The sequence below is a fragment of the Dermochelys coriacea genome, chromosome 2, assembly GCF_009764565.3.
Source record: "Dermochelys coriacea isolate rDerCor1 chromosome 2, rDerCor1.pri.v4, whole genome shotgun sequence".
Taxonomy (NCBI): Eukaryota; Metazoa; Chordata; order Testudines; family Dermochelyidae; genus Dermochelys; species Dermochelys coriacea.
Window position 1 is genome coordinate 89356955 of NC_050069.1, and position 23062 is coordinate 89380016.

Sequence of the window (23062 nt, forward strand, 5' to 3'; positions counted from 1 at the left end):
TACATTGTAATTGTTTTGTGACCACATGGGAACTGACTGTCATTAATAGGCCATTTACCTACTACTGTAATGAAGGGGGTAAACAGAGATATGTTGACCTATAAAGTAAAATCTGTCTTGTCAGCTGGTTTTTAAACCCTATAATAAATTTAACTAAGATTTATGGTAAATCTGTTAAAATAACCCTCTTTTTCTTCAGTCAAAATAATTAGACGCGTGGTATGAGATCTGGCTGAAAAATAGTTTGTTGGGTGGAAAAATGGATGGAAAGTAGCGTATGCCCAGGCAGAAGGCTAACATCTCTCTGGTTCCATATTGTTTATCATCTCCTTAGTCTTAATCTCAGCACATCCATTGCAGCATCCATTACATACTATGTGTGGAAAAACTGCACTTTAGGACACTTTATCTTCATTTCAAATTAAGTATTTGAGTGTTAGGTTTTAACAGTTAAATAGAAGTGAATGCTACAATGTTACTAAATAGTAACTTCTCAAAAAGCAATGTATTTTAAAAGGATTGTGATATTAGTGGTCAAAAGTTTTTTTTTATATAGCTTTGTGACTCAAGAGAGCATATTTTGAAAGTAGTTAGCCAGCATCAAAATCTGAGCATTCTTTTTCACCAGGCCCTGTTTGTGGAAAGCTATGGGATGGATGTGGTATGAGTTCTTCCTGCTGCAAAACTTGCAGTCTTATTTATCCTGTGATGATCTTAGAGAAGCATTATGTGGCCTTGTAGTTACAGTCTTGATTATTGTATTTTTCTGAAGTTCCATTGCTGTGTCTTAGATTGGGCAGGGTATGGGAGGTAAATGAGCCCTGATGTATGGTGGATTTTTGGATGTGGGTTGTGTGTTTCAGCCCCTACCTATCATTTTTAACAATAAATGGCTCAACTGTCTTCACGCCGCCCTCCTCCCAGGTATTTTGGTTTATTCAGAGGCTTTAGTATGTGTAGCTTCCTCTCTCGACTGATGCCACTTTGACATTTCAGTTTCTCTCCTTCTGCTGCCAATCTTTGATGGATTACCCTATTTTATATTTTAATAATCTGTAGATTACTTTGAGCACCTTAGATGGAGTAGAAGGGCATTGGGGACACATGTTTTTGACTTATGAACTACTCATGTACAACCTTCAAGGCAGCTACTGGTGGGTGACATGAAATTCACTTTTCTACAGTCAGTCATCACAACTTCTTATGTCCTTCTTAAGTCTTATATTGAAAGCGTAATGGTGCACAGGCCTTGAGCTTGAATTTACTCTTTGCACAGGGTGGAATTTCACCTTGGTGAACACGAATAAGAAACATCTTAAGTGTTAATTTTGGTCACATTTGGTTTTATCCTTTTTGTTATTAGGCCACTGTGTGTCTTCAGCGAAACAAAACAAGTTTGTGAAATGGTCAACTTATTATTTTTGTATGTTTTCCTTTTTAATTCTAATCAGACCTACCTGTCAAGTGCATATTTTGGTGAAACATCTTTTCAGACAGGTGAGCTGAAAGGAGAGATGGTGGTGAAATCAAAACCATAGTGAGAATGTCAGAGTATTCATGATGTAAATGAAAATGGCAGGACACCACTGCTGCTGTGCAGCATAGGAAAAATGAATATCGATATTCAGTGGAAAGATGATGTATGCATATTTTGTCACTATAATTACTGAAGGACAAAGTGCCGTTGATCTCCACTTGAATATCATGACTGACTGCTATATCTGACCAGAGCCTAACGTGAAAGTTACCTTTCCTCTTCACTTTGCTTGTAAACAGCACCAAAGAACAGTTGCACCCATATTGTACCTTGAGGTGAACACATTGATGTGCTCTTCCTAAGTAAGCAGGAGATGCAAATCGGACATGATTTTGAAGTTAAACACAAAATACATGCATACATACAGATACGCACACATTTTGGAAAAAAATTCCCTTCACCTTTATTTGATTTATCTTTTCTCATCATTTTGGTTGGACTGTCCTTGCTGTAATTTGATTTTGGTGCAGCCACACTGTATTATGTATGCTTCACTTTCTTTTCTTTTATTTGACTTTATATACCTCATTACATTTTGGATGCAGTTACATTCTGTAGTGTTGGATTTACTTACTTTGTTCTTTTTCAGCTCTTAAGTTCTTTTGTTTCACTTTGTAATCATTTACGTGACTATTCACGTGTGCTTTGTAAGCCTCCTCTATGACTTTTAATAGTTCTTCTGATCCCAAAGGACCAGCCGCACACCCAGGTCAGTATATAACTCAGGTCTTACCCAATAATCACTCTGTTGCAATCCTTTAGTATAAAAAATCTAAAGGTTTATTTATAAAAAGAAAAAAGGTCAGAGTTAAAATTGGTTAAAGGCATCAAATACATACCACAATTACAAAGTTCTTGGTTCAGGCTTGAGGCAGTGATGGTATAAACTGCTGGTTTAAATCAAGTCTCTGGTTGCTTCCAAATCATTAGAAAGTCCTCAGTCCCTTGGTTTGAATGCTCCCATTAGTATAAGTCCATAGTCCAGAAGTTTGAGCAGGAAAGAGGCAAAATGGTGGGGTTTCCAAGGCCTTTTATAGCTTCTGCCATTTGGAGGGAAATTGATTGTTTCAAACAAAGCCCTCAGCACAGCTAGTGGAAAATTACAGGTAAAAGATGGAATTTGGATTCACATGGAAAAGTCACATGTCCATGCATGATTTCACTTAGTTACAGAAGAAGCCGTTACCGATACCCCAGACAGAACGTTCATAGGATAGTCCATTCAGTGTAGATGGGTGTCGTCCATTGTGAGTTGTGTCCTTTTGATGAGCCACTTAACTTGAATAGTTCCTTCACAATGTGCTGGCTAAACACCTGGTGGGTGTTTCCCAGAGCCAAACTCATTAGAAATACAGGTACATAGTTAATATTCATAACTTCAGATACAAAAATGGTACATGCATGCAAATATGATAATCATATTCAGCTAATCATAACCTTTCCATAGACCTCTTTCATGACCTATTTTGTACAAGATTTGTTGCAATTATATAAAAGTGGTAGCAACAATGATCTATATGATGATAGTTTAATCAGATAATGTCACAAGCTCCTAAAGTTAGACCTTTTTATATCAGAAGGTCCAGATAATTTGCATCCAAGAGGGGTTTTTTTGTTTTGGTTTTTTAAGATCTGGCTGAGGAGTTCACTGTACTGTTAATGTTGATTTTTTTTCAATATGTCTTGGAACACTAGGGAAGTTCCAGAAGACTGAAAGAAACTTCTCTTTTGCTGATATTTAAAAAGGGCAAATGGGATGACTTGGGTAATTATGAGCCTGTCCGTCTGATATTGATTCTTGGTGGGTAGTGGGGTGGCTAACACATTATTGATTAATAATAAATTAAAGGAGGATAATATTAATGTCAATAAAGTGCATTTATGGAAAATAGATCTTCTCAAACTAACTTGATTTTTTTTTTGGATGAAATTACAAATGTGGTTGACAAAGTATGTATACTATGTACAAAGGATGTAATATACTTCTGTAAGGCATTTGATTTTGTAGCACATGACATTTTGTTTAAAAATTGGAAAGACATTAAATGGATTAAAATTTGGTTAACTGATAGGTCTTAAAATGTAGCTGTAAACAGGTAATCATCAGAGCATGTGTGTTTTAGCATTGGGGTCCTGCAGGTATTGGTTCTTGGCCCTAGACTGTTTAAATTTTTATTAATGACCTGGAAGAAAACATAAAATAATCACTAACAAAGTTTGCAGATGACACAAAAATTGGGGAAATTGGTAAATAATGAAGAGGCTAGGTCACTGACACATAGCTATCTGATGAAGTGAGCTGTAGCTCATGAAAGCTTGTGCTCAAATAAATGTGTTAGTCTCTAAGGTGCCACAAGTACTCCTTTTCTTTTTGCGGCTACAGACTAACATGGCTGCTACTCTGAAACCAGAGCTATCTGGATTACTTGGTAAACTGGGCCAACTAAAAATGTGCTTTAATACAACTAAATGTATACATTTAAGTACAAAGAATGTAGGTCATACATAAAGGAAGGGGTGGACTGTATTCTGGGAAGTAGTGACTCAAAAAGATTTCAGGGTCATGGTGGATAATGAGATGAGCTCCCAGTTTAATATTGTGGCCAAAAGGGCTGATGTGATCCTGAGATGCATAAAGAGGGGGGATCTTGAGTAGGAATATAGAGGATATTTTCCTCTGTGGCACTGGTGCGAATGCTGCTGGAATACTGTGTCCAGTTCTGGTGGTCACAGTTCAAGAAGGATATTGATAAGTTGGAGAGGGCTCAGAGAAGAACCATGAGAATGATTTAAAGGATTTGAAATTGTGCCTCAGAGTGATAAACTCAGGGAGCTCAATCTGCTTATCTTAACAAAGAAGGTTAAGGGGTGACATGATTACAGTCTGTAAGTATCTGCATGGGGAACAAATATTTAATAATGGGCTCTTCAATCTAGCAGAGAAAGTTATAAACTAATCTAACGGCTAGAAGTTGAAGCTAGACAAATTCAGACTGGAAATAAGGTGTACATTTTCAATGATGAGCGCAATTACCCACTGGAACAACTCACCAACATCTTAGAGGATTCTCCATTTAAAAATTGTCAGTCAAGGTTGGCTAGGTTTTTTTGTTTTTTGTTTTAAATATCTGCTCTGGGAATTATTTTAGGAATATTCTATGGCAGGGGTGGGCAAACTTTTTTTGGCCTGAGGGCCACATCGGGGTTCTAAAACTGTATGGAGGGCTGGGTAGGGAAGGCTGTGCCTCCCCAAACAGCGTGGCCCCCACCCCCTATCCGCCCTCTTCCAGTTCACCTCCCCTGACTGCCCCTAACCACCCTGCTGGGACCTCACCCCCTACCCACCCCCCTGCCCCATGACAGGCCCCCTGGGTCTCCCATGCCTATCCAACCCCCCCTGCTCCCTGCCCCATTATCATGCTGCTCAGAGCACCAGGGCTGGCAGCTGCGCCGCCCCGCAGGAGCTTGCAGCCCCGCTGCCCAGAGCTCTGGCGGCATGGTGAGCTGAGGCTGCAGAGGAGGGGGGACAGCAGGGGATGGGCTGGGGGCTAGCCTCCCCAGCCGGGTGCTCAAGGGCCGGGCAGGATGGTCCCACGGGCTGTAGTTTGCCCACCTCTGTTCTATGGCGTGTGCTATACAGGAGGTCAGACTAGATCATCACCTCTGGCCTTGGAATCTATGAATCTATAAACAAGCAAAACATGCATGTTTACATGCATGATTTACCAGTTTAGCCTAACATTTCTCCAATTGTAATGAGTGGGAGAAGAGATCAGCACTAACCACAATGTTTTACCCTCACTTTTCCTATTTGTTAAAGTGAGATAACAGTCATACACAGTTGATGGAGTTAGGGAGTAGGAAATAGTATTATCCAGTGGATAGATTTCCGGCTTGGAAATCTGGGTTCTGTTCTTGGCACTGCCATTGACTCATTCTGTAATTTTTGTCAAGACAGTTAATTTCCCTGCACCTGAACTTCGTACATCTGGGGGTAATATTTACCCATCTTCATAAAGCACTTTGAGATCTATTCACGGAGAGATGCATAAGTGCTAAATATTAGACACCTCAATGATAATTATTATATGAAGACTTCCCCTAAAAGTGGAGGGATGAATTATGTACTTCTGACAATAGCTTTCATATGACTGCATGAACAACATGCTTTTGTCATATATTACCTCCTGGAATATGGTTGAGGAAGCTTGGCTTTCGCAGGAAGGGAACGAAGGAGCAGTTTATGGGATGGGCTTTTTCCCCCCCAATGGCAGACTATCTTTTAACTTATGAATTCTATTTTACAGACATTGCGTGATATTCTTCCTTCAGTTGTTTGTAGCTTAGTGTTTTTGGTCTAAGCAATTGAAGCAATTTGTGTAAGAGCTTTTGGTATCTGTGAAGTATGGCATTGTCATTTATATGTAACAAACAAGATACAAAGCATAAGGGAAGGTTGACTTTGTTTTAATCATTTTTGTAGAATTTTTTATCAGAACTGAATATTTTTGTAGTTTGAGGCAATTCCAAAACATATGCTGATCACTTGCCTCCAGTTTGACCCTCCTATGCGCGATTTTTTTTAAGTTGCCTATCTGTGTAAAGGAGTTTGTTTGTATCTATCATCTATCTAATAATTATATTATATTATTTGAAAGCTGATCTGCACCACCCATCCACCCCCACCCTGGTTTTCTAATTGCATGACATACCTGAGCATATTAATGTTTTACACGGCTTTCAGTCTTTGGCCATACAGAGGGGATTGGTTCCTGATGGGCTGCTTTGATAGTCATTTCCTTTGTAGTAAAGCATTTGCCAGTATATTTGTATATCTTCAAATCAGCGGCACTGCTATGGGTACCCGCATGGCCCTACAGTATACCAACATTTTTATGGCTGTCTTAGAACAATGCTGCCTCAGCTCTCATCCCCTAATGCCCCTACTCTACTTGCGCTACGTTGATGACATCTTCATCATCTGGACCCATGGAAAAGAAGCCCTTGAGGAATTCCACCACGATTTCAACAAATTCCCTTCCACCATCAACCTCAGCCTGGACCAGTCCACACAAAAGATCCACTTCCTGGATGCTACGGTGCTAATAAGTGATGGTCACATGAACACCACCCTATACCGGAAACCTACTGACTGCTATTCCTACCTACATGCCTCCAGCTTTCATCCAGACCACACCATGCAATCCATTGTCTACAGCCAAGCTCTACGATACAACCGCATTTGCTCCAACCCCTCAGACAAACGACTACAAGATCTCTATCGAGCGTTCTTACAACTACAATACCCGCCTGCTGAAGTGAAGAAACAGATCGACAGAGCTAGAAGAGTACCCAGAAGTCACCTACTACAGGACGGGACCAACAAAGAAAATAACAGAACGCCACTAGCCATCACCTTCCGCCCCCAACTAAAACTTCTCCAACACATCATCAAGGATCTACAACCTATCCTGAAGGACGACCCATCACTCTCACAGATCTTGAGACACAGGCCTGTCCTTGCTTACAATCAGCCCCCAACAACCTGAAGCAAATACTCACCAGCAACCACACAATAGAACCACTAACCCAGGAACCTATCCTTGCAACAAAGTCTGTTGCCAACTCTGCCCACATATCTATTCAGGGGACACCATCAAAGGGCCTAATCACATCAGCCATACTATCAGAGGCTCATTCACCTGTGCATCTACCAAGGTGACATATGCCATCATGTGCCAGCAATGCCCCTCTGCCATGTACATTGGTCAAACTGGACAGTCTCTACGTAAAAGTATAAATGGACACAAATCAGACATCAAGAATGATAACATTCAAAAGCCAGTTGGAGAACACGTCAATCTCTTTGGTCACTCGAGTACAGACCTAAAAGTGGAAATTCTTCAAGAAAAAAACTTCAAAAACAGACTCCAAAGAGAGACTGCTGAATTGGAATTAATTTGTAAAACTGGATACAATTAACTTAGGCTTGAATAAAGACTGGGAGTGGATGTGTCATTACACAAAGTAAAACTATTTCCCCATGTTTATTCCCCCCTTCCACTCCCACTGTTTCTCAGACATTCTTGTCAGCTGCTGGAACTGGCCCACCTTACCTGATCTCTCTCGTTATAGTGTGTATGGTAACACCTATTGTTTCATGTTCTCTGTGTATATTAATCTCCCCACTGTATTTTCCACTGAATGCATCTGATGAAGTGAGCTGCAGCTCACAAAAGCTTACGCTCAAATAAATTTGTTAGTCTCTAAGGTGCCACAAGTACTCCTTTTCTTTTTGCGGATACAGACTAACACAGCTGCTACTCTGAAACCTATATTTCTACTGTAGATGTCATTTCTGGCAGAAGGTGTGAGGCTTTGATCACCATTTCTTTTCCTTTTTGTTCATTTTGATTATTTCACGTTGTATGTTCTTTGTTTATGTATGTTCTTACTGTGCTTTCTTTCCTTGTATTTATTAGTCTGTGAGTTTATTTTACATTTGTTGTGTATATTTTATATGTAAACTTAAGTTGTTTGGAGATCAATTTGTTTGACAGATATACTACTTTAAAAGTTGTAAAAGTTATATAGTTGCCACTATATAAACAAGTAAAATAATTAAAATGATATAAAAAGGAATACAATTCTAAAAGCGTGTGGTGGCTTTTGTTTTGTACCAATAAATTATCTTTGTTTGTATTAATTTATAATTTTATTAAAAACCCACAAGCTTATTTTAATAGCTAACATGATAGCCTTTCATACTATTAAGCCATAAAACTTTGAGTAGATTCTGCAAACATCTGTTTTAATAATTCCTACAATACTAGGAAAAAACCCTATAAAGTTCTTTATGGATTTGAGGATCTGTCTATTTGCTTTGGTGCATGTTCTGAAAAACCCTTCATGACTGACTACTACTGACTACTATAGAGGATATGTCTATCAATGGCTATTAGCCAAGATGGTCAGGGTACTCAATACTCTGGGTGTCCCTAAACCTCTGACTGTCAGAAGCTTGGACTGGATGTCAGAGGATGGATCACTCAATAAGTTGCCCAGTTCTGTTCATTCCCTCTGAAGCATCTGGCACCAGCCGCTGTCAGAAGATAGGCTACTGGGCTAGACAGATCATTGGCCTTACTCAGTATGGCCATTTTTGTGGATGTAATATACAGCTTTACACACACACAATTGTCAAAACAACTTAATAATTAAGGCTGAAAAGTCAAGCACTCAAAGTTGGGAAATCCAGAATTAAGGTTGCCTGTATGCAAACCTTAATTGGGCATTCCTGTTCATAGGCATTCTGATACATTCTTGAATTACGATTGCATATTTTTTCCACAATAATTCTGCCTCATTCAGTGCACAGAGCTCATGTAGTGAGCAGCCTTTCATCATTTCCTTTATCCTCAGTATTCAGGGTATGGCCCTGTGTCTTATGTACAGCACGGTATTCAAACCATCGATGGAGGGGGAGGCTATGTCTACATAGCCCCGTAGTTCGGACTATAGGGGTCTGAACTGCAGCATGCACTAGTGTGCTGCACTGTGACTCCCCCATGTGGATGCTGTGAACACCCACAAAAGGTAGCTAGTTAGCATTAACATAGTACTCTGGAAACATGGGGGAGTTACAGCACAGCATGCGACCATGCACCGCAATTCAAAACCCCTTTAATCTGAACTGTGGGGCTGCGTAGACAAGCCCTGAGTTAATAATTTCATTATGGGGTTTTCTGTGGTGCTCGTCACTATGATATCTGAGTACTTCACAGACATACATTAATTTATCTCTGCAACACCCTTGTGAGATGGGGGGGGCAGTATTATCATTTTACAGCTAGTGAGCTGAGACAGAGAGATTAAGGTCAAAAGTTTCCACTAATTTTGAGTGGTCAATTTGAGACCCGTTTTTCAGAGTACTTATTATATAGCACTGCATATGTTCAAGGCACAGCTCTCACTGACCTCAGCAGCAGCTGAGTGCTCAGCAGTTCTGCAAATCAGACTCTAAAGTATCAAGGCACCCAGAAAGAGGACCACACAATTAGCGATCATTTCTGGAAAGTTTGGTTTAAACACAGGAACTCTGTGGCAGAGGGATGAATAGAAACCAGTTTTCCTGAACAGCATTCAACTGTCTTTAACCATGAAACCATCCTTTTTTTTTCTTCCTGCAATCCCTTATCTCGTTCACTGCACACCTTCCAATTTGTGCAACAAATAAGGAAGGGGTCCTGCATACAAATAGCCTCCTTTACTACACAGCTCTGATTCATTACCAGAATATATTCATCCTTTGCTCTGGGTGAGGCAGGAGTCTTGTGGGGAAAAATGCATGCACACAAGAGGGCCAAATTAAGATTACACAGGCAATCTGGAGGTTTAATTTCCTTGGTTTTTTTTGTTTTTAAAGCAAACAAACTAATTTCATCATGGGTATCATATTGGCATCCACATGGTTCATAAGAAGGGACAAACATTTGATTCACCAGATAGACTTCTACCCCTTGAGATTATGGAATAAGTGATAGCAGAACTAGGTTGTTATCCTGTATATGGACCAACACTAGAGGGTGGTGAAATACTTCACCAGTGGGGTTCACAAATATTTGCTGATAGCAGGGGAACGGAGAGACTCAGGAATTTTAGTTTCGTTTTCCAGACACTGGAAAAATATTTGTGCAGTGGACATACACTTCTGCCTGTTTGCACCAAGTCTGACCCCTTCTGCCCTGCTCCAATCGGTTCTGTCACGTCTTGTCTCTTTTCCACTCCTGGCTCTTTGTCCCAATCCCATTCTCCTGACTTCCCCGAATCCTTAGGCTTCTTGTCCCAGTCTCCTTGTCCAGCCAATCCTAGTCTACTCCTCTGGGTTTCCTCTGAGTCCCAATCTCTCTTTCCCGTGTCCCCAGTTCCCAACCTTCAGGCCCAGCTAGTTGCTGTTCCCCCTTCCTATCCTTCTGTCTCCCATTTCCCTCTCCTCACTGGCTCTCAGGCCTAGTCTCCCTGACCAGGTTTCTCATCCAATCTGAGTCTTCCCCCAACCCCTTCTTTGGGTCCATCCAGTCTTCACTATTCCTGGCTCTTTGTCCCAGCCTCACTAGATTAATTGTTCCAGTCAACTCCATTACCTCCCCCTGGGTCTATTCTTTTGTCCACTCTGCATTTGAATCAGACAGCTTCTTCTCCCATGCTGCCCGGATGCCAGCATGAGAGTCACTGAGAGCACAGGCTCCCTATTCTCAGTTCTGGGGCCTAGTCCACCCTGCCCAAGGCAGCCATTACAGGGAAAGACCATTATAGGCAAAGGTCAGCTTCACCCTTGGGCTGGAACATGGCAGTTGCACTGTGGGGAAGGTGAATTCAGTCTGATCAGCACTAGGAGCTGAGAGAGCGTACTCGGTAGTTTGGTACATGCAGAGTCCAGTCAGCAGATGTGAGGGGATGAAGTATGCTTAGTGAGGGTGCAGTCTTCGCAGATTGTAGTTGCTGAAACTCATGAAGTCTCTGAGCATGTGCAAACTTTTTTTTTTTTTTTTTAAGTTTTATAGTAACTTGGCAAATTTGGGCAGATTTTCACAGGGGCTTTATAGTTGGAACATTGTTGAAATATGGTGTTCCTTCTTAGTTTGTGTTTTGCAGCGACACATTGGTTTTGACAACATTTTGAAAGGGGTGAGCAGTGTGTGGAGAAAATAGACAGAACAGCAACAAATGTTTGGTGAAAAATTCTGGGTTGTTTCTGAAGTGTCATCAAAACTTTTTGACCCTCTTTAATGAAGCATCAAAAATTGGATTCTCCGTTCCATCAGCCACTATATGAAGCTGCCAAAACCTTTCTACAGCCCCAGAACAAGTCTGTGTCCACACTCTCCCACCCACATACCCCAGTGCAACTCCCTAGCATCTCCCAGCTGTGAAAGTCCTCCCACACCACTCAGGACAAAACTTTCCACATCGACAACTGCATCCCAGGCTGACAAAACCCTTCCATGCACCTAGGACAGCTTTTTTTCCCCACCTCATTCCCATCTTTGTCAAAACTATTCCAAACCTACACGTATAGAATACAAAGAAAGGTGTCCCAATTTTTCATTTGAAAAATCTCCCCCCTCCCATATCTATACTATTCATTCACTATTAATCTAGAAGTAGCCAGGCTTTTATTTTATTCAACAGATTTCTTTTCAGATTCTATAACCAGTAATTTATATTAGAGAATTGTTAACAACTCTGGACATGAGCCCATATTGCAAATTGAAGTCTTTGCATATTTTGAAACCACTTCTATTTTGGGTTTATTTTGTTTCAAAAAGGATTTCTACACATGCTTGAGACTTTCCTTGCAAAATGTTTGTAAGGATTTTTTTATGTGTACTTCATTGCAGACATGTTACAGTTGCACTGACACATTTGAGGCTGTTGCAGTTTGTTGTGAAAGCTATCTGTGAACTAAGACATCTGGAAAGTCATTTTAACTTGATAGGCTATAATAGCACTGAAGGAATAGCTGTATCTTGTTTTGTCAAGAATCTGCATACAAAGTACTTTCCAAGTAGATCAGTAAGCCACATGCCTAAATACAAAAGTCTGTTGACAATTGCCCATTCACCTAGCCTTATTAGGACAATATAAGGGCTATCACTGTCTTTGCGAATTTGACTAATATAAATAATTTTGAATCGTGAATTTTGTCACCTCATCCCTTTCTCCATATCTTAAATAAATGTATTAAACAACAGTCCTTGCACAGAACCATGGGACCCTGCACTGTTGTTTTGCTATGTTGAAAATTGGCCTTTCATTTCTGTCTCTTAGCCAGTTTGTAATGTGTGACAGTACTTTACTTTTCACCCCATTATTGCTTAGTTTCCTAGGGGCCTTAGTTATTCTACAATTCCACAGTCACAGAATTTGCCTCACAGAATCTACCATATGTTGCAGAATGTTCTGCAAAATCTAAGATTTATTTATATATGTAAATGAAAGTTTCTAGTCCATTATGTGTGCAAATAACCTTCTCATTTTAAAAATGTCAAACAAATGTAAAGCAGTGAGTGGAGGCGTTGTCTTGTCTCCCTAACTGGGGAATCCTAAACAACTGTGAGGTATGATTTGCCCTATTCTCTTTAGTAGAGCTTAATGATGGCACGTTGTCAATATTGTTTCTCTGCTGGTCATTTTTAATAAATTATTCAGTTAATGTTTGGCCCTCTCTGTTGAATATACTGGTGGATATTGGGACAGAGAGGAATGGGTTGCTGTCAGAAGTTGCTGAGATGGTATAATGGGGCACACTTGCTTCTTGAGTGCCTCAAGCTGATGCTACTGGTGCCCTGGGTAGGTTATCAACCTCATTAGATTGGTCTTCAGTCCTCAACCCTCCAGATGAGTCACACAATCAAAATGCTTCTGGGGTAGCGAAAGTCCAAGAACAGTCTGTCTGCCCTATGAGGGTTTTCAGCCCCAGATCAGGCCCCTTTAAATTCAGCCCTTCACTCAAGCTTCCAAACTAGCTTGTCCCCTTTTCAGGCTTTAAACCACTTAACCAGTGGTCAGTGAGGTACACGGGGCTCATGCATTACTCCGTGTTCCAACCCAGGGGCCCTCTAGACCAGTGGTCTCCAAAGTGGGGTGCGCGCAAGACGATCCATTGGGGGGTGCAGCTGGAGGAGCGCCGCTCTAAGGTTGGCTGGAATGCTGCCCCTTAGAGTGTGCCGCCCCAGGCACATGCTTCCTACGCTGGTGTCTGGAGCTGGCTGTGCAAGGTATCCTGAGGGAAGAGAGGGAGTTCCACAACGTGGAGGGGTTGACAGTGGCACCCTCCCTCGTTCATTCACTTTCAGCATATTGCGACATGTTGCAGTTTACGTGTGCCCTGTTAAGTGGATTTACGGATTATATTATCTAGTTTTAACTAAACCAGGGGGTCTCAAACATGCAGCCTGCCAAGCTCCCTACACCCCCCATCTTCTTACTATATGTTCCATTCTATGCAACTGATGAAGTGGGCTGTAGCCCACAAAAGCTTATGCTCAAATAAATTTGTTAGTCTCTAAGGTGCCCCAAGTACTCCTGTTCTTTTCACAAAAAAAAGTAGTTCTTCATGTATTTCATTATTGAAACAGAATCTAGCAAATACCATAAGCTGAGACATGTTAGAAATGTCTGTACTTCCATCCAACTGTATAGCAAACCTTCCACAATGCGTAATTTGTTCTAATACTTGTTTGTTCAGATCTTCAGCAATGTTTTCTATACGTCTTCCAACAGTATTTGCTGACAAAGGAATGCATTTTAGTTTGTCGCCATATTGTTTTCTGTTTATTATTTCATCCATTTTTGCCGCAGCAGGAAGAACAAGAGTTTCCCCAATGGTATGTGGCTTTTTGTCTTTCGCTATTAAGTAAGAAACCTCGAAAGAGGCTTCTAAACATTTATCATTAAGTTTAGTGAAGTTTTGTAAAGTACTGGATTGAGTATCTCATGACTTTAAACATCGCTGAAAAAATTGTAGAGGTTTGTCTTCATGTTCTGGATGCTTAGTTTTTAAATGTCTTGCTAATTGTGATGGCTTCATAATATCATTAGCTAATATGTCAAGGCACAATATACATTTAGGGCGAGGTTCATCATTAACAATAATGGATGTAAATTCATATTTCAGATAGTCTCTTCTTGATAATTTCAAATTTTTTGGCAGACTTCTTGTCAGATCTGATTAGATCATCATTGTTTTTAACCTCGTAATGTGGCTGACGAAGAGCTCGAACTAGGAGTAGGAGAACTGTCAGCTCTGCCATTTTCTTATTGTTTGCTTCTGCTCGCATTATTAGTATTATCTTCAATCCACTGTCTTTGCAGGACTCTTTTTAAGCCACTTGTCCATTTTGTGAGGGTTAGTTTACTTAAAACTAGATAATATAAATCCGTAAATCCACTTAACCGGGCACATGTAAACTGCTATATTTTGCAATACACTGAAAACAAACAAATGAGTGAGGGTGACACTGTCAACCCCTTCGCGTTGTGGAACTCCCACTCTTTCCTCAGGATACCTCTCAGGGCCAGCCGTAGGCACCAGCATAGGGAGCACGTGGCGCACACTGTAAGGGGCAGCATTCCGGGTAATCTTAGGGAGACGCTCCTCTGGCCGCCTTTTTTTTTAATTTTTTTCCCCTCCCCCTCCTCCTGCCGTGCCCCCCAGTGGATCGTCTTGAGCACCGCCCCGGTGTAGGCACACCCCGCTTTGGAGACCATTGCTCTAGACAGCAGCCACATACTATTTAATTCAGTTGATTGCTCCTACTTCCCTTAGCTTCTTCCCACCTGACTCCTTTATCTTCACTCCTTAGCTCAGTGTTAAAGTTCTCAGGTCCCCTCTCTCTCTCTCTCTCTCTCTCTCTCTCTGTTTAAGCAAATGCAGCCAAAATCAATCTTTGGTTGTCTCTTGAGCTTCTGTGGCCAGCAAGGCACACCCTGCTTTGCCCCAATGGCCCTAGCCAGGAACTGAACTGCTTAGCCCCTGCAGCACCTTTTAGCTGAGCCTGCTGACCTCCAATTGCTTCCATGCTGCTTCTCTAGGCAGGCCTGGAGGACCCAACTTTGCTGCTCCTTTCCTGGTGCAGGGTGTAGTAGGACTGTGGGGGCTGCAAGAACAGGGGGCACCCGGTCACAGAGAGGATTCCCCCCCCCCCCCCCCGAAAAAAAAGTCCACTGGTCCTACACTCCTGTCACTGAGGAAAGAGGAATTGCTTCCCCTCCTCATTACCACAAGCCACCAATACCTCATGGGTGCTAAAAAGCCCAAATTGCTTCCTATGTCTTCTCTTCTGCCAAAAGCCCCAAATATTTTTGAACCAGCTGTTAAAACCTCTGTCCCCTCCCCAACAACTCATACAGTGTAGTTATGTTTTGACAACAGAACCATCTGTGCCACATTAAACACTGAAAATTTGAGAACAACAAAACATAAATTAAAATTAATATCAATTAGGACATAAATAATGCTTTACTTGTATTATTCATGTTTGTGTTTAATTCAATAAACTCAAAAACTGAGTTTATCTATCTCTGCCACAGAATTTTCTATTTGCTTTTCATAGAAGTGCTGCAGGAACCCAGAAGGCCTTACAGTAAAAATTGGATGTAATTTGCCACAGAGTATTTGGGTTCCTGGTTATGGTGCATTGTGTTAGTTTCTTTGCCAGGGAAATGTATGCAGGCTAACATTTAAAGCTGATGCTCCTAGCCATAACGTGTCCTGTTACCCTTACATTTTTGTAGCATATATTTGGGTAAAACACCACATAGAAATCTGAGATCCCTGCGTTATGTAAACACAGCCGGAACAAGGCAAAGGGTCTGACTCAACTTCGAATTTCTTTGTGTTGGATTGTCTCACACTCCCAACCCGAATGCCTTTTTAATAGTCAATATTACGTTGTATCCTTCATACAATAAGCCTAATGTAAAATAAATACCTTGAAAAAACTTAATTCTTGTTGGAAAAAATGAAGTCAGTACTAGTTTTCATTTTATCTTAACTTTCTGGCTGAATCCAATAATGTATTCAAGATCTGTAATAAATTAGCCATGTAAAAACAGAACATTTTTTCTCAAGAAATAGAGTTCTATAGTGGCATAGAGTGAACTGGATGAAACTCTACAATTACTGGGGACAATTTTATTCATTCTGAATGCCACAGCTTTTAATATCTATAAGAAATAATAGACCCTTTGTCCATAAAATTTTTCTCAAGAATCCACAAATTTGTATACAAGCAGTACAAACCAGAGAACCTTAATGGAACAGACACATCCTATTTTCTTTAAAATATTTCAGTAAGTCTAGAAATAGTACTTGTAGACGTTTTAATGCCAGGGTAACATGGGAAAATTGCTTTGCTTGATTAAATTATATAGCTTTTAAAAGAATGTTTCTGCTGTGCTCAGTATCACTAAATGTGACGTGATTAAAGTTAGGATGCATTTTATACACCTTTATCATTTTTGTCAATTAAATTCAGAAGTGAAAACATGATTTAGAGAAGGAGATATAGTCTGTATTTTAAATGTTAAAATAAACTCAGTTAAATAGAACAATAATGATTTTAAGTAAAACGTATCAAACATTTGTAGCTGAGTTTAAACAATCCTCTAATTTGTTGGTTGCAAGTGTGGTGGTTTTTTTTTGTTTTTTTTTTTTAAGAACAATGGAAGAAACATGTGGAACTAAGGTTGTTTGGGGATATTGATGCATATTTTTCCTTGTTGTCTTGTCTATATCATGTCCAATTAACTGGACATCAGTGCAGAAGGAAAGCATTCAGTTTTCATTTTGTGCAGATAGAAACCAAGTATAGTAATAGCATTGTGCCAAAACAGGGAGTAAGTAGAAAGATGGAGAGCGTGACTAGAAACTAGTGTAAAGATATTGTTGTCAGCTGTTTTGGCCTATTTATGAACAGCTTCGCCACATTTCTAACTAAATTGTATGTGAATATCAGAATTACCTGCGAACAAATAAAAGCCATTCAAACTGCCATGGTTCTTGACTGTCAATACTTTGTTCTCTCATTCAGTTATGCTCTCCAGCTGTTCCTCAAATATTTTCAGTGTTTTTAGTTTAGCCTATGAAACTTCCTCTGCACCCAATATACATATCTGACACACAGTTTTTTAATCTACAAAACACTTCCTAATAAATCAATTTTTGTCTAGCTCAATTTATTAATCTGTTTTATCTTCTGCAAACCAATGCAGAGGTTAACATGGGTTGACATCTATGCTATTAAGGATCTCGTACTTCAGTCAGTTGTTTTCTTAGCCTAGCCTTAAATAGTTAGCTACCTTACAGTGTGATAATCTGGTCACTGTGGCAGTGTAGAATGTAAAAGTTCATATTAAGTCTTCCTCTTACATATAGCCCATATGTGAAGATTAGATTAGATTAATTTAACTTTTAAAAGAGGTATGTGTATGTGTATAAGGTGATGACTGTCAAGTGTTTCATGGGTATAAATGCCAAAGATGGAGAGCAGTTATTTGGGGAACACACATGGTCAGTAATAAGAAAAAAAACAATAACAAAAGTTATCAGACTTCCTGATGTATGACTTTGCAATAGTTTAACACAAGAAATGAAGGAAAACAGTAGAAAATATGTTGAAATGCTCCTGCATTGGCAGAGAAAGATGGCCTGGATAGACTTGTAGGTCTTTCCTATCTTCTTCAGTCCTGTTTATCTATATTTCTGTGAACTTCATAACTGGAGAGAAGGGGAAAACCATCTAATGGCAATATAAAATTCACAAAATCTTCACTTTCACAAGTATTGGACTTTGTAGGAGCACTGTTCTTATCCTGGGTTTAGGAAGAACTGACATTTTTATGTGCCATTTCAATTCATAAAGACCTTTTCATAATGGAGAAAATTAAATTGATACACGATAAATTTTTCAACTGTAAACCCTAGCGTACTGCTAACTTTTTTTTATTTGTTCATGTGCATTCTTCCAGGATTTACTTTGTAAATCATCCCTTGAACCATTCCCTTGCTTTTCTCTGGATCCCTTTCTGAGGGACATTCCCTATAAAAATTCATGCATATTTTTCTCTTCAAATAGTGAAATGTAGGGTCAAGTCTGCTTTGTTCTGTGTCTGAAACTAAGCACCTAGATGAATTTTACTAAATCAAGTAATATTTATGCAAACATTAGAGCATATGTCCTGCAAATGCTACATAATAGTTTAAATCTTCCCACCACAAATGTTACAGATGTCACTTAGTATGCTTTCAACAAATCTGTTTTATTTCTGAATTTGTTAAACTTGGTAAGAGTGATGACTTAAATCTGTTGTTGTCAAGGTGAACAATTGAGTTTAGTGCTGTAAGTTCTTTAATGAGGTTTTTTTGGTACCCAGTGGACTATCTAATTGAGACTTGTACTCCTAAAAGTGATACAGAAGATAGTGTCCATTGGTGCTAATTTTCCTACCAAGAGCTAATGAATAAGACTCTTCTACATGGCACAGTTTAGAACAGTGTAGGTTGACCTATGCCTCTGAACTAGGACATACACAATATGTTAAGTGAGATTCACAATAAAAGGAAAGCAGATGGCAGTACTTGGGGGGGGGGGGAGAGGGAAGAGATGCTTTGACTGTTCATTAATGAAGAATGAATTTTATAGTTATAATTCTCACAAAATGTGTCTCATTCTCAGTTATGAGCCAGCAGTATGTAATAGGAAGGCAGTAGTGGGTTGTAGTAAGACTGTTTTGCTAATATTTTGGTTATTTTATCCATAGCTCATTTATTTCCTTATAAAGTATTTTGGAAACTCTTTACTCATGGATTTAATAATATTGTAGGAGCAATTTAGGGACTTCTTTTTAAGGTTTTGTATCTATATTTTGTTTTGAAGCTCCCTTTTCAGTGAAGCTTGGCAAATTTAGGTCTCTTATGTCTGTACAGACTGGTCTCAAAATTGAGGGTCAGTCCCAAAGTTTAGTTTCATATGAACAAGTGCATCACCTGTTTTAATGTGGACTGCAGTATGCATGATTATGGCTGTATTTTTTCAACAGTTTCATTTTCATGGAGTAAAATGGCAGACTTCAGGAGGAAAGATAGCATTTTATAAAGACATTTTAAAATTCTGTCCATATAGGCCATGTTAAGAATGCTTACACACCTGAGGAAAGAAACAAAGAATTTCCATTTTCTTTTGTGGTTGCTGGACCCTTACTGTGTTCATATTGATGTATTCTCCAGGAGGTTGAGGAGTGACACTACTATTAACAAAATTAAAGCTCTAGCAACTATAAAAGTGAGCAGACATTCTAGGTTTGTTTTCTTCTATGTGCTTGATATTTTATTTTACTCGGCTCTGTCTTTGAATGGTCTAGTCCCCCGAAACAAGGATCCTGCTCTTATGACTGGACAACTGAGGAAGAAGGGAAGGAAAACACAGAAACGGTACTATTCCTTTTTGGAGAATTTTCTCCAGAGCCACCTGTTTTCTTCTCCCTTCTCCCTTGCTTGCTCTCAAAGATGTGATCTTCAGGTTCAGGTCTGTTGGCTCCAGCCAGTGCTCAGTGCTGAAGGAGTTCTCTTGGATTCCTTTTTTTGTTGTTGTTGTTGTTTTGTACTGGACACCAAATAGTAAGTGAAACATTGACTGAAATTCTAAATTTCATGTTTGTCCCCTCTGAGATTAGATTTCTACAGCAAAAAGTCCATTTCCTATTTTCTGTGAATCTATTATGACCATGACTCAAATTCATCTTGGTATCCAAATTATTCTGAAAGGAAATAGAACTCATCATCTGATATTTGCTTGCTCGATTTAATTTGTACCTGTGCATTTATTTTACAGGAGGTTGTTCCTTTGATGAGCCATTTAGCTCCTGTGGATATAGTCAATCTGATGATGATGATCTTAACTGGGACCAGGTGAACACACTGTTAAAGCCCTCATCTGATCCATGGATGCCATCAGGTTTGTTTTCAGTTCAAACTCCTTTTCTTTCATTTTATTGATAGAACATTGCTTTATCTAAATCTTATTGCAGTTGTTGTACTTAGGTCTTCGAAATGATTTGGGTAACTGTGTGACAGAACATTCTGCAAAATGAAGTTATATTTTGTTATGCTTAAAACTGAAGGCAAAAGGTTTCAAATTTTGATACCTGTAATTAGGGAAGAGAGAAGGAAACTAGAATGAAGGAATAAAAAATTAATATGTAGTAGTAGTAGTGGAAAGAACTCTTTTAAAAAGGAATATTCAAAGGGAAAAAATCTTGGAGAGAAAACAATGGTTTTAAGTATTTTTTTCAAACACCTTGAAAGGTAATACAAACTGTTTTGAAGAGAAACACTTTAAAAAAAAAAAAGACTAAATAAGGGACCAGATGCAAAATACTGTAACAAAGTTCTGCTTATTATATGTGCTGCATGCACACAGTATTTAAAAAGCATTTTGATGGTGGTATATCATAAAGGCAACGTGCTGTGGCACAATGGGACCAAATTTCACAGCCACAATCCCTAAATTTCAATGCAATATTTATTTTATTCTAATTCCATGAAATACCCTTTTGCTTATATCCCACATGTAAGCATTCAGACCTGTGCCTCAAGGTTGAAAATATTAATGGATATAAAATTCATCACTGATCATTTTCAAGGATGTCCTGTGGGTCCCAACTGTACTCCCTGACTGCCAACTCCTGTGATGTTGTCTGGTTAGCTTGGCCCAAAACCTCCTCTTCCTTTATATACTGAGACTTCATGTGGCGATTGCTATTCACCTACAAATGCCAAAAATAAAAACATCACCTCCTGAGTGTAGTGATTTTAACAGTACAGTGCAGTTCCTCTGCATTAATGAACAACACCAGCAATTCTATATTACCCTCATACTATGTTAGAATAGAAAATTATTAATTAAATTAAATTAAAATAGAAAATTATTTCTATTTTAAATATACCCAGATGATTTGATAACCTTACAGATTGTTGTTGTTGTTGTTTCATTAACGTCCAGATAATTTAATGCCTTAACGTCCCAGTACTATTCTCCAGGGATTTGCTTGAAATCCCATTAATAGTTTTCACTTTATAAGAATAAGAAAATGCTATTAAAATGTATTTTTAAAAATTATTAGAAGCAATCACTGCATGAGCAGAACCTGAGCATACATAATAGTCCTTTAGCACAGACACCTGTTCACAAAGATCCATTCTTTAACTTAAATGATATAAAATGATAGTTTAGGGTCTAATCGACACTGCTGATTCTTAACAAGTTTATAGCAGTGTATTTCATTGACCTGACCAGACCAGTTTGTCAAAGAGAATTATCTCGTGGGTCCCAACTTCCCAGTCAACATTACAATCCTGCACTGCTTGGCTCCAGTGTTTCATTCAATGTAACTATGGATATGTAAAATATGTTCTGACTTTTGGTTATCTTCCATGCACCTTTCGCTGAATGAGTCCTCAGAGCTCACCACATATGTGGGGGGGGATGGAAAATAGGATTAGCCAGAGAGTAGGTGGTTGTTGGACAGAGAGAAGAGTAGGAAGGGCAGGGGAAATTTGAGGGGCAGATGTAAGGGATAGTGTTGTTTTACTATGTGATACAAATGCATGTGGCTGGTGAGGAGTGGGGACATCTTTAGAATCTTGCAAAAACCTGGGATCTTGGATCTACAGCAGTTATATGGACCTTCTTCCTAGAAGATAAGAAGCTGGTAGCACAGAAAGGAAGGCCAAGGTGCTCTCTGGATATATATCTGCCACTGCCAGTCATGTATTATTATGGACAGAATCAGATCTGGTGTTGACACTTGCACTGAAATGCCTTTCCACTTTCCATTCAGTTTCCTGTGTCTAAATTAGAACTCTTTAAAACAAATGTTCCTGTTGACTGACTGACTACTGAGATTTGACCTTTGTGTTAGATAGAGTACATCATACTAGTTTAAGGATGTTTTAGAAGATTCCTTATAAAGTTGATTCTTGTCCACTAGCCCTGTCACTTGCTGTATAAATTTTCTGGAGCATTTCATTAATGCGTAGTACAGTTTCTCAAACTGGTGCTAATACAAAGGAATCGATATCTTAACACTTGCATTGCTTGCAGTACTAACCGTATATTGTCCTCAGAGTGGCCATGTTGCTAACAGTTCAACGTCTATTTGAGGGTTTCTCCTCAACTGTCCCTCTTCCTGTTTGTGGAAGGAAAGAGATTTCAGGAAGTTTCCCAAATTTGGGGATATTTGGATAGGTTTTTGCTCTCTACAATTTGATGAATTGTTCAGTTTCCAAGGATAAGAATCTAGTTAATGTAGGTAGTGTTATTGTTAGAGAAAGGAAAATGACTTGTGTGTAATATAATTTATTGTATGTCACTTGACTTGATTCTTTGTCCTCCTGCCTTCCTGTCAGAGTGGGAGATGAAAATCCTTGATGTTTTAACGTTCTGGTTATCTAGTTACATGGACATTTAATTTGGGAATAAATAATATTGCGAGATTAGGGAGCTCTTTTCTCTCCATTCAGAAACAAAGTGAAATGTTCTTGGAGTTCTGGACAAGAACATGGACAATTGCTCTCTGGTAGGGACATACATACTGATGCTTCGAAAGGTCAAAAACCCCTTTGACAGCAGAGGAATTCTCATTTGTCAAACAATAAAGACAACAGATTTAAGAGTAGAGATCCAGTCAAGTAGTATCAATTTTTCCTCTTCACTTGGTGTAGACATTTTTTTCTTTTCTTCTTGTTCAAATCATTTTCTTGACAATTTTAATTTAGTTTTCAGTTAGCCTTGAACAATGAGTTATGAGAAACATTTAAAAAAATTGATTTGAAGTAGTTTGTCAGCAGTTTCTGAGCTACATATTTTAGAAAAACTAATTTCTGATGGTAATGAGTAGAACAACTTAGATTAATGGTTTGTGGGGAATTCTTGGCTTTCACAGCAAAAAGCTTTATTCAAC

At 39.2% G+C, this 23062-nt stretch overlaps 1 protein-coding gene across 16 annotated transcripts in view; it reads left to right on the forward strand.

Annotated features, from left to right (window-relative positions):
* Positions 1–23062, forward strand: part of PTPRM (protein tyrosine phosphatase receptor type M) — a 729763-nt gene that overhangs the window by 152320 nt on the left and 554381 nt on the right. For all 16 annotated transcript variants that reach the window (XM_038390871.2, XM_038390872.2, XM_038390875.2 and 13 more), the window contains exon 2: positions 19933–20055. In XM_038390871.2, the coding sequence (XP_038246799.1) occupies positions 19933–20055 (123 nt within the window). The remainder of the gene's footprint in view (positions 1–19932; positions 20056–23062) is intronic.